Source organism: Hipposideros armiger, unplaced genomic scaffold, assembly GCF_001890085.2.
Source record: "Hipposideros armiger isolate ML-2016 unplaced genomic scaffold, ASM189008v1 scaffold_1099, whole genome shotgun sequence".
Classification (NCBI taxonomy): domain Eukaryota; kingdom Metazoa; phylum Chordata; class Mammalia; order Chiroptera; family Hipposideridae; genus Hipposideros; species Hipposideros armiger.
Window position 1 is genome coordinate 408,913 of NW_017732449.1, and position 11,655 is coordinate 420,567.

Here is an 11,655-nt window from a genome sequence, read left to right on the forward strand (position 1 = left end):
CGGTCCACATTCGGGTAAATGTTGCTTGACTTCATTGAATGTTTTATTTGCTTTAGCAATCACGTTATTTTACTACTTCTAAGAACATTGTCTTATTCTCCATTCCATTTGTTAGTTGTCTACTCATGTTTTATGCATGGAGTACCTTCTGGAATCTTCCTGTGAATAAAATGTTTTTGAAGTTTTTACTCTTTTACTCTCTTGATTTATCCTGTTTTCTCTGGGAACATCTTATTTTGCTCCTATGCAGTGATCTTGGTTGCTGTAAGATTTCCTTACATGACTGGTGATTCTTTGTAGCTTAGCCATATTCAATAATCAAGCAATAGAAAAGCTGACTATGAGGCTATGTATCTGTGAGTGAGATTGTAACACACAAGATTCACTTCAAGGGGATTGAAAAAGGGTTCCATTTTTTGCAATATAGAGAATTCTGCTCTTAGGCACTAATTCTCACGCTAGTTGCCTTAGTTTCTGCCTAGAGAGATTGGACAATATTTTGGTGATTTTCAGTCCATGCCCATGTTTTCAGCCTGACATCTCAGTCTTAGCCACTACCATGCTGGAAATGACTGTGTCGCGAGCCTGTCTGAGTTCAGTAGGTCAGGTTGCCTGCCCCTCAAATGTATCTTCATCTACATTTTCTTGTTTTGCAGGAGTGGGGGGGGGAGGGTGTTACTGTGGCATCCTCTACCATGCCTCCTCCATCCACATACTGTCTTCCAGAAAAAAAAAATTAAAATCCTATTTGCTGATCATCCCATGCTGTTCTCTTTGTGATTATGGGCTTATACTTTTTATTTATTTCGTATCACTTGATTGGGGGGTGGGGGTCTCAGGAAGGAGAGGATATAAATATATATGCAGATGTACTGTTATGAATCACATTTTTCCTTAAATATTTGATATTCATATTTGCAACTGTATTCCCTCATTAACATCAAGTTGAAGGATCTGTATTCTCCTCCTGCTAACAAAATAAGACATTTAATTTGTTACTTCCTTCTTTGGTCTCCCTTGTTTTATTGATATTGTTGGAATTTAAGTGTGTGTATAGTCATCATTCCTTTGCTCTTTTAAAGTGTTTTTTCCTTAACAGTTACATCAAACTTCATAATCTCATAACCAGCAATTATTTAGATTTAATACACTTTTTTACTCTTGTCTTTGCTTACCACTGATTCTTGTGATACATAGTATGTAAGTATACATCTTGTGTAGTATGCTATTCCCTTCTTGGGTTCTCTATTCTGACATAAATTTTTATTTGTTTGGAGAATTTCTTTAGGTTTTATTCAGGAGAGAGTACATAAACAGCATATTTTCTGAGTTGCTGACTGCTGAAAATGCCTTGTCTTTCCCCTTGTGATGATGTGGCTGGCTGTAGACTTCTAGGGCTATACTCTCCTTTCCTTGGACCAGGTGGGATCTCAAGGGTCTCTGCTTGTGGTTTCTGCTATAGCCTTATTTCACTGTTAGCCACTATTTTAAACATCTCAGCATATGAATTAGTTAGCCTCTTGTGTTAATTTGTTTTATGTCAAGAGCCATTTATCCTGATGGCTCAGTTTGGTTAGCCTCTTTTAAGTTGCTGATTTGTCCCCTGACTTTTCCTTGGTTGTCAGTTTGTGTTCTCTCTGGCCCTTCTCAATTTAGCGGGACAACTACTGTTCCCTTGTCCATATGCAGTATATGGGTGCTTAAGCTTTTCACTCATTGGACAATAATATTTGCCATTCCAAAATAAGTCTTTAGGCTTTCAGGAATCTCTTAGAATTATAGGTGTCCAGCTGGGATGTCTGCTGGATCTAGAGGTATCATTGTGTGTTGTATTTGGTGTCCCCAGATGTTGTTACAATACATCATATCCTATGGCTAGGGCTAATAGCTGGCAGAAGAGGGTTTGGACGATCAGGCTGCTACAGGGCATTCCATTCCATTTCTTCCCTGAGAGGATGCACTCCATGGCAGCTCGGTACAATTTTCCATGCACAGTCACTCCCAAGTAGCAACATCTCCCCGACCTGGATCAGACCTGGGTGACTATTTGTTTCACTTTATCCCTGAATCTCAATCTGGTTATTCTCTTGAGCCTTGGACAAAAAGGACCAATTACATTTTCCTATTTCTTGGAAAAATTATCTTTAGAATAATAACTTTTTAATGTCACTGTTTTTTTTTCAGTTTTTATTTTGAAATAGACCATGAAGGCCAAAAAGTATACATAGTGAATACATGTAAAGATCAATAATAAAACAAATGGCCATGTACCTCCCACCTAACTGAAGAAATGACTTCTGTTCTTCTAAATAAGGCTATTTTGTGATTCTAAGTGGATTCTCCCTCTCCCTTTCCTGAGGTCGTGGGTTTGAGGTAGGTATTGTGTATGGCTTTAGTAACTCCACAGCAGTTTTCTCAGCACTTCTTTCTGAAAAATGAGGAAAAAATACAAACATAGTGTATACAGGGCACCCTGAGTTGTTTGCAAACGGAAGTCTAGATGATTACGCTTAGTGGTTGGTGTGGCTGTGCAGGTCACCATTGGTTTCTCTTGGCAGGTGTTCCCTGGCCCACTGCTAACCCACATGGCACCTTTGTGTGAATAAGAAAAAGCCACTCTTGCCATTTGCCAGAAATTTTCTGTAATAGCTCTATGCACAAAAATCTATAATGACTATGCGTGTGGCTAGCACCTCCTGGAGTTTACAGGCCGCACTACAATTCATGGTAAACACAGAGCTCCTCAGGTGGGCTTTATCAAACATTTACTGAAAGCCTTCTGTGTGCCAGGCACTCTCCTCGATGCTTGGGATTCAATGCTGAGCTAGACAAGATCCCTGCTCTCATGGATGCACCATGGCTAGGCTTAGGAGCAATCTGTTTTTTGGGTACATGAGCTGGGAGTCAGCTGACAAGCTGGAATTGTCCTTAAGCTGGGGCAGGGCCCTGTGGTTTCTAACAAAGTGGGTCAGGCTTAAATTTATTTAGCATGTTGTCTATGCCAGGTACACCCTGAGAGGCTATGCTGTACCAAGCTGATGAGTTCAGAGCTCAGGTGGGGTACTTAAGTACAGGGTGACCATATTTCCTGGTTTACCCTAGATAATCCTGGATGAAATCTCTTGTCTCATCTGGTTATTAATATCACCTCTTTTCCCTCTTAGCCTTGGACAATAAATTATAGGGTCACATATATTGGTCAACTTTTTGCCATGGGAGCCAACACCTTCAAAATCTTAGTGACTTGAAAGAGTAACTATCTAGGTTTTGCTCATGGATCTGGAGATCAGCTGCAGCTCTGCCCAGTCTGTGGGTCAGGTTCAAGTTTGCTGCTCATTCTGGACTTTGTGCCACAGTCATCCCATGATGGCACCCAAGCTGGAAGATCAGCCCTTATATGAGACCTCTTCTTCTCATGGCAGAAGGTGGGAGCCCAAGAGTCCTGTGGTTTGAGGTGGCATGGGCCGTATCTACTTATATTACATTCACTAGAGCAAGTCACAGGGCCAAGGCCAACATCGGGAGATATTCTCCTCCCTCAAGGGGCGCTGTGGTGGGGGAGAGTGAACATTGGATAAATAATACAGTTATCACATCGCACTTCTAAACCCTACTGCCTTCCAGTGTACCCTTCCTCTAGGCATTGCTGGTGCTCTCCTATGTGTGTGTCAGGACAGTGCTGGAGTGATTAACAGGACGTAAGGAAGGAGTTTTGCTTCCATTTAAATTACAGGATGTATTAAGGGATTTCACTGTGGTGTGGAGCCTGTTTGGTTTCTAGATTTCATTGGAGGGAGTGGAGGTTGATGTTTTCTGTGGCAGCCTGATTAACAAGGACAGGGTCCCCTTCCCTGGGCTTCCAGCATCGCCACCTATCACAGAAGTTGCACTAACAAAGTTTCCACTCTATTGTGTGAGTTGACAGCATCAGGTGGAGCCAGTGACCAAACCACGCTCCCCACTACCTTGTGTTGGGGCTCTACGAAGGGTGATTTTAGTGCCCGTTACTTTACCCCCACTGACTAATCTTCATTCTCCATCCCTGCCCTTGTTGCATAACTGGGGTTTTTTATTTTTGTTTTTTTTTAATTTTTATTTTTCCCTTGGTGTCCCTTCATTTGCCTGGGTTAAGTGTCCAGCACTGATTGGCTTTTCCTTTAAAACAGTTCCAGCAATTCCTCCACGTTACTGGTTCACTGATGGATTGATGGCACCCATCCTTGTTTTCCATTGTTATATAGTTTGCTTATCCCATTTCAGCGGGACATGAGGAGAGGAAAGTGGCAAAGATTTGGGCTCAGCTATCCATGTGGAACTCCAGTGTTTTCAAACAGAGATGTAATATTGTTTTGCCATAAGAGCAAAGATTGATTGGGAGTCATAGAAGATATACATTAGATCCCTCACCAGCCCTGGCAGCTGGCTTTCTGTCAAGAGCAATTTTTCACAAAGAAACTATTTTATCACTTCTTAAGAATGATCAAGTATCCGCAGAGTCATATTGAAAAGCACAGGGATGATAGGTGGTCAGCTTGACTCAGTAGATAACTGATTTGCAGGAAGGGTTCACATGCATGCCTCAGCAGAAATACAAATTTTCACATATCATGGATTGTGGAGTGCTGTAGATAGTTGAAATTGTGGCTGTTAAATAGCTAATTTCTAATAATTTTTTCCTTCACTAGAATATAATTCTATGAAGGTATGGAATGCATCTGTCATGTTCTCCATTGTATCTCCAAAGCCTAGCACAATACCTGGCATGAATGGATATTCAGAAAACTTTTGCTGAAGCAATGCAAATATTAATGATGGGCAGTAAAGGAGTAACCTGGGGAGAGTCCTTGGAGCCCCTGAATGTGGTGGAGCACAGTAAGAGCAGGTCGGGTACTCTTTAAAGTAAGGGGTTTACAGCTACCACGGCGTCAGGAATGAGTGTGGGTTGATAACTCAGCCTCTCTGGCTCTACTATGGGGTGAGATGGAAGCGTGGAGGGCTTCGTTCTGAGAGTTAAGAGCACAGCCGCTGGACGCTAGCCGAGGCCATGGGGCTGCTGTCCAGGCATCAGATGCTGTTGTTGCCCAGACACAGCCCCTCACCCTGACCACTTGAGCGCATGCTTGCTGGCCTCCAGGGCCAGCCCTTTCATTTATTTGAATGTGCAATTCTTCTGGCCACTGAAACCTATTTTGCCACTCATGCTGCAAGTTGGAAATGTCCCTTGAGAGCTGCCCTCAAATCAGTGACTGAAAGGAGTTGATGTTATAAATAGCCCATGTCCCTGGCTCCTGGGGTGGGGAGACTCTAGGTGTGTGGAGCCCCCCCCCCCCGCAGGCTTAACCTTCAGTCCTCCACTGTGGTAACTGGCTTGCTAAATCCCCCTTTACTGGCTTCCCTCCCTGGACCACTTCCCTACTCCCCTACCTGTGTTTTCTTCACCTTCTCAGTAAACCAAACTTGTCTCAGGTCTGTTACTGGGGAGACCCAAGCTAGGACAGCCGTTCCTGGGTCCAGGGGACCCTGACCACTGGAACATGGATATTCCTAGGACTTCAGAGGATTTGAGCTTTACTTTGCTTAGACCCTTAAAAGTTAATATCAAAAATAGAAAAAAAGCACTCTAATTTCTCTTGCTTTAAAATGTCATTACTTAAACAATTCCCAAATTGTATTGTGCAGCTCTCCAAGATGACCGAGGTATTTTTAAGGGCAGTTGAAACTACCCTGGTTTCAGTTGGTTCAGGCAATATCAGTGATTTGTGCTGTGGGATAGGGTCTCTGTTGACTTGCAGGGCCTTCCCAGTCTCCTGAGTATACCCTGCCTCTTGCTATAGCATATAGCAGGCTGTTTATTGTTTCTGAACACAGCCTGCATGTTACCTCCTCTGTGCTTGCATCCAAGTCCTCATTGTTGGTGCCTCAGAAGCAGGTGACCCAGCAGCATCCCAGCTTGGCCTTCCGCAGCCAGCTCCTGAGGGATGAATGGATGCGAGGGTCATTCTGTCTGTGCTGTGCAATGGGTGGGCACCAGGGTGGGGACAGCATTCCTACTGACCTTCGATCTTTGCTTCTTTGCAGATATCTCGGTGAGCCTGCTGACCCTTGTAGTCACTGCCTGTGGCCTCGCTCTCTTTGGTGTGTCTCTCTTTGTGTCTTGGAAACTCTGCTGGGTTCCGTGGCGAGAAAGAGGCCTGTTCTCTGGTAGCAAAGACAACAACCAGGAGCCTCTTAACTACACGGACACAGAGACCAATGAGCAAGAGAACAGTGAGGGCTTCCTAGACCCTCCCAGCCCCTGCCCGGACTCCTCCATGAAGATCAGCCACACCTCCCCTGACATCCCCCTCTCCAACCAGGCGGAGGGCCAGGAGAACTGTGCCCATGGTGTCCGCATGCAGCGCCAAGTCACAGAGCCAACCTCGTCGACTCGGTCAGTAATGCTTCCTTGCTTTCCGAATGCAAGGCAAGGACCACCCCACCCCCCACTCTTGGCAGCAATGGCATTGAGTAGCCAAGGAGCCTGTGACCTTTCACATGTCCATTTGGTACCAGAGGTATGATTATGGGAAAACTCGGTGCGTCCTGTATTCCAGTGAGGTTCCTGAGCTCTGCTTAATCTCTGCTTAGTCCATCATAATAATAGTTACCATTGCTAAGACTTACGGTGTCTAAGAACGTTATCTACGTTATTTTATTATAGCTCACAGCTTCGTGAGAGACGGATCCTATTATCTTTTTCATTTGAGAGAAGAAACTTAAGGAGATTAAGTAACAAAGTCATATATTGTTAAGCACCCAGATCAGGGTTTGAACCCTGGTTTAGTCAACGCGAGAGCCTGAGTGTTTAACCACTCCTGGTGCTGTAGAGTGTATCCTTTGTGCCTCTGACCTAGCCCTAGCTGTCACACATGGGCTTTCTTCATACTCTACAGAGTGGCTGGAGGCCTTTGTTCATCTCCAGCCTTGGCAAGACCTACAGAGTGCCCAGGCCTAAGGTCACTCTCTTTCTGTGGCTGGATGCTTTGTGCTCTTAAGCAGTGGAGAAATAATGTAGTGATAAAAGCAAGGGCTCTGGGGTCCAGTGAACTGGCTTTACCTATATACATGATATTGGACACATTACTCAACTTCCGTATGTTTCCATTTTCTCTCCTGTAGAAGAAATAGTGATAGCACTGACATATAGGTGGTTCTGAGAATGAAATGATGACATGGGCATCATGTGCTTTGCGCAGGCCTGCACTTAGTAAGTACTCCAAAATGTGAGCTGCCTTTTTGCTTTCAGTGTTTCTATTATCAGCATGATTATCATTGAGACTGGCCTTTCCCAAGACTCAGATGTTGCATAAAGGTGGCTTTGAAGTTAAACAGCCAATTCTGAATCACTGGATATAAAAATTCACTTTCAATGGGAGATTTTAGGAAAAGAGGCTCAGAAAGCAGCTTTCTTTAAAATGAAAATATTTGCTTGAGCGATAGCCAGAGGAATAGCTTGTGCTGTTATTTGGAAAGTATGAGCACAGTTCGGGCATATTTTTTTTTAAATCTTTTTTATTTGTTCTCTAGAAACAGAAATAAGATTTTACCCTTTTTTATGTTAATCGAGTTTATCCTAGAGGCTCTGCTCATTCACATTAAGTGGGATGGAATATGACAGTTTATAATTTAATTTTTTCAGAAACCTATTTTAGCATCATTTCCAATTCTGAATCAAAGTGCTAAACCTAAAATATTCCTCTGTGAGGAAATGGATGGTTGTTTGCCATTTGATTTAGAAGATATTCTCAGATTTTATCACCAGGATTTCTCTTCAGATTTAACACTTAAATATTACTGGAGCTGTCTTTGACGCTCTCAGTACTTCAATAATTGGAGCCTTTCAGATGGAGTCTCCCTTGAAATTGTCTCCTATTCGGTTTTATTTTGCATATTCATTTTTCTGAATTGGGTTCCATCAATACAGGGTGATAGTACTGTGTTTTTATTAGATTATAGATCTGAGGACTCTGCCATAAGTCTAATGAGTGATAGCAATCATATCATAATTATCACAATATTTATTCTAGAAAAATGTGTAAGTACTCTGCGTATCAAGAAATATGTTTTATTTAAAAATGAAAACTATAGATATCTTCACCACTGATTTATGGAAATTAAGTGGAAAGAAAAAAATTAAAAGAGAAGAGGGAAGGAATTATCCCCATAAAATGTATTTTACATTAAGATTTATTTTAGGAGTAATGCAATTAAATTCTTTTCTGATGGCCAAAACAAGTTTGGTACCATCTGAACTACTATAAGAAAACTTAACTCTTTCCATCTGCATTTGACCTAATACTGATAATTTGCATCGTCATTCATTTAAAACATTCTTATCTAAATTACTGACCTAGATTTATGGGTTATGTCTGGAAATACATATCTTTGACTTATGATCTTTCTATAATAAGAATGGTGTATGGTCTTCTAATTCTTTAGGGATTATGTTATATTATAAACACACACACACACAAACACACACACACACACACACACACACCCTTTTTACTGAAAAATGAGAAAACGAGTGAAATTTCCTTCATTTTCCAAAACATTTCTAATATATATATATATTTTTAGCTGAGCCATCCTGCCACCTGTTGGCAGCTCAGCGGCTGCTCAGCTCAGGCCGGGACTCGAACCGCTGTTCCTCAGAGCTCAAACTCTTGAGCGAGCTCTTAACCAACTGAGCCACTCGGCCAGTCCTTCTAATATTCTTTTTTAAGTAACATTTTTGACACCGTATTTGGAGAGGGTGGAGGTAATTTTCGCTGAGATGGCTCTAAGCAGTCTGCTCTGCTAGTTATTATTTCTTCTCCCATCTTTCTCATTATGTTCTTTCTCAGTGCTGTCACTTTCTTTCTTACTGCTTCTTCTCCTGTGGATGTTATCACTTATCCCCAAATTCTCAGAACACCTCCTCAGCCCAGAGCACGTAAGGCTTAGACAGCCCGGGAAGGGCGTCCTCACTGTCATTGCAGCGGGCATAGCTTCTGTCACGGCATTTACGTCAGATGTCCCGCCTCTTCCAGCTTCTTCAGCTTGGACATGTGTGGCTCCCGTCAGTGATTTTTGGAATGTCCTAAATATGAGCTTTGTTTCATCTTCTAAGAGTGTTTCTGGTCAAGATGACTTTCTGTTCTTCTAAGATCGAACACATTAGCATTCTGTTTCTAGTTAGCACAGTTATTATTAGAACCCTCCAAAATTACAGTGAAACCTTGGATTGCGAGTAACTTGTTTTGCAAGTGGTCCACAAGACAAGCAAACATTTCTAATACATTTTATTTATTTATTTTATTTATTTATTTTTTAAAGATTTTATTGGGGAATTAGGGGAGGGGAACACTGTTGGGGAATTGAGGAGGGGGACCAGCCAAGTTGTTGTTCTTCAATCTTAGTTGTGGAGGGCGCCAGTCACCATCTGGCTGCGCTTCTGCAGCTCGTGGCCTCTAAGCTCAAGGTGCTGTGTTCAATTTTAGTTGTGGGTGGGCATAACCACCATCCCATGCGGAAGTCAAACCAGCAGCCTTCTTGTTAAGAGCGCACGCTCTATCTACTGAGCCATCCGGGCGGCAGCTCAGCTCAAGGTGCTGAGTTCAGTCTTAGTTGCGGGTGGGCATAGCCCACCATCGACCAAGCAATCTTGTTGTTACCCCGGCTGAGCCATCCTGCCACCTGTTGGCAGCTCAGCGACAGCTCAGCTCGGGCGCAGCTCACTGGCCCATGTGGGAATCAAACCAGTGGCCCTGTTGCTCAGAGCTTGCGCTCTTAAGCCAGCCCTTAACCAACTGAGTCACTTGGCCAGCCCTCCAATACATTTTAACGTGGTAAATGAGTGATGTCTTATAATACAAGTAGTTTGTTTCCAGAACGAATTATGCTCGCAAACCAAGGTATTACTGTATTGTTAATTCTTTTTACAGTAATTGGGATGAAATCTCTTTTGCATAATGACCTAATATCCTGGGAATGTAGGGACTTTTTTTCCAGAATTTTTAAATACCAAAACATTTTAAAGGCCTCTATTCCAAATATATGAAAATCCCTGGATCCTCAAAATGGAAGGAACCTTGAAAGTCCATCTAATCCATTATCCATTTTATGTCTCAAGATAGAAGTCCAATCTGTTTTTCAAGTCTTCTCAAATTTCCTATGCAATGTATAATGCATGTGTCTAGAGTAAGTATATGAATGTCATGGACATAATAGTTCCTGATGTTTAAATCCCAGTAGAGAAAGTACACATTTACATCTAGTTTGAGGGGCTCGTGGAAGTTAAGAGAGATCTAGGCACCTTGCATTTTGAAGCTGTCAGTTTATTAAAATCTGAAGAAGTAACTAAAAGAGTAATTTTAAAAATTTTTATGTTTTAAATGTTTACATCTAAGGGCCGGCCGAGTGGCTCAGTTGGTTAAGAGCTCGCTCAAGAGTTTGAGCTCTGAGCAACAGCGGTTTGAGTCCAGCCCGAGCTGAGCAGCCGCTAAGCTGCCAACAGGTAGCAGGATGGCTCAGCTAAAAAAAATAATAATAATAAATTAAAAAAAAATAAATGTTTACATCTAGCCAATGCTCTCAGCACACAAAAAAGTCTAGCTTTTAGAATTGTGCTCCTCATAAGAGTAATTACAACATTTAATCCTAGTATTAAATCCACTTACTGGAGTTTTGTAAAAATTTCAATTACTGCACCACAAACTCCTTATCAGGTCTGTTCAGGCTCTGTGTGATAGTGCCACAGCCTGCTTCTATCAGCTGTCAGCCTCACCTCTTGGCCAGGGCCACCATGGGGCACAACCCCAGAGGACACTGTTAACATGGGTTCAGTAGGAGGCTTGACATGAAAAAGCTCATCACATTCCATCTACACTCGCCAGCCTCTCTCTTAGTTCCTTCAGTATCCTCCGCCCTTGTCTGCCTTGAGACCTTCACACATGCTGTTCCCTCAGCCTGGAATGCTTTTCCTTTTCTTTGCCATGCCCGGCTCCTTTGCAGCTTTCGTACCCACCTAAAATGTCACCTCCTTAGAACGGCCTCCCTGACCACCTTATCTGAAGTGTGTATTCTTTCCCCCATTCCCTCCCACTCTTCTTTCTCCCACACATAGCCTTGCTTTCACTTCTTCACAGAATTGAACTCTATTCCTAACTAAATGCTTGTGCGTTTATCACCTATACCCCTTCTAGACTATGAGTTATGTGAACTGAAAGACACACCCGCTTTGTTTTTCTCTATATATCTATCCTGGGGGCCAGCTTCTTTAAGAAAGTGTTAGAATATGACTCATTTACAGAGGACACAGTCTCTCAGCTTTCCTTGTCACACCCTGTCCTTGGGGCCCACCTCCTCTCTTTCCATTCGTTGTGCACGTTAAGTCCTGAGAACACCAAGATACAGGACTCCCCAGACCTACTCAGAGGACTGCCTGCTTCAGACACAGATCACTCCTTATCACACACACTCAGTGTCACTCAGCAGCATTAAAATTTGAGACCCTGGGCGGGGAATGGGGGTGGGAAGGGCGCTAGTTTATTGCACTCAAGTACCACCTCCACTGACCATCTTAGAACCCCTCATCTGGGGTGATGGGACGCCAAGTCACAACGTTCTATTCTC

At 42.7% G+C, this 11,655-nt stretch overlaps 1 protein-coding gene across 1 annotated transcript in view; it reads left to right on the plus strand.

Moving 5' to 3' along the window:
* SYT9 (synaptotagmin 9) overlaps nucleotides 1-11,655 on the plus strand; it is a gene marked incomplete at its 3' end in the record, with an annotated part of 77,458 nt that overhangs the window by 62,327 nt on the left and 3,476 nt on the right. The window contains exon 2 of the mRNA XM_019632226.1: nucleotides 6,079-6,430. Within this exon, the coding sequence (XP_019487771.1) occupies nucleotides 6,079-6,430 (352 nt within the window). The remainder of the gene's footprint in view (nucleotides 1-6,078; nucleotides 6,431-11,655) is intronic.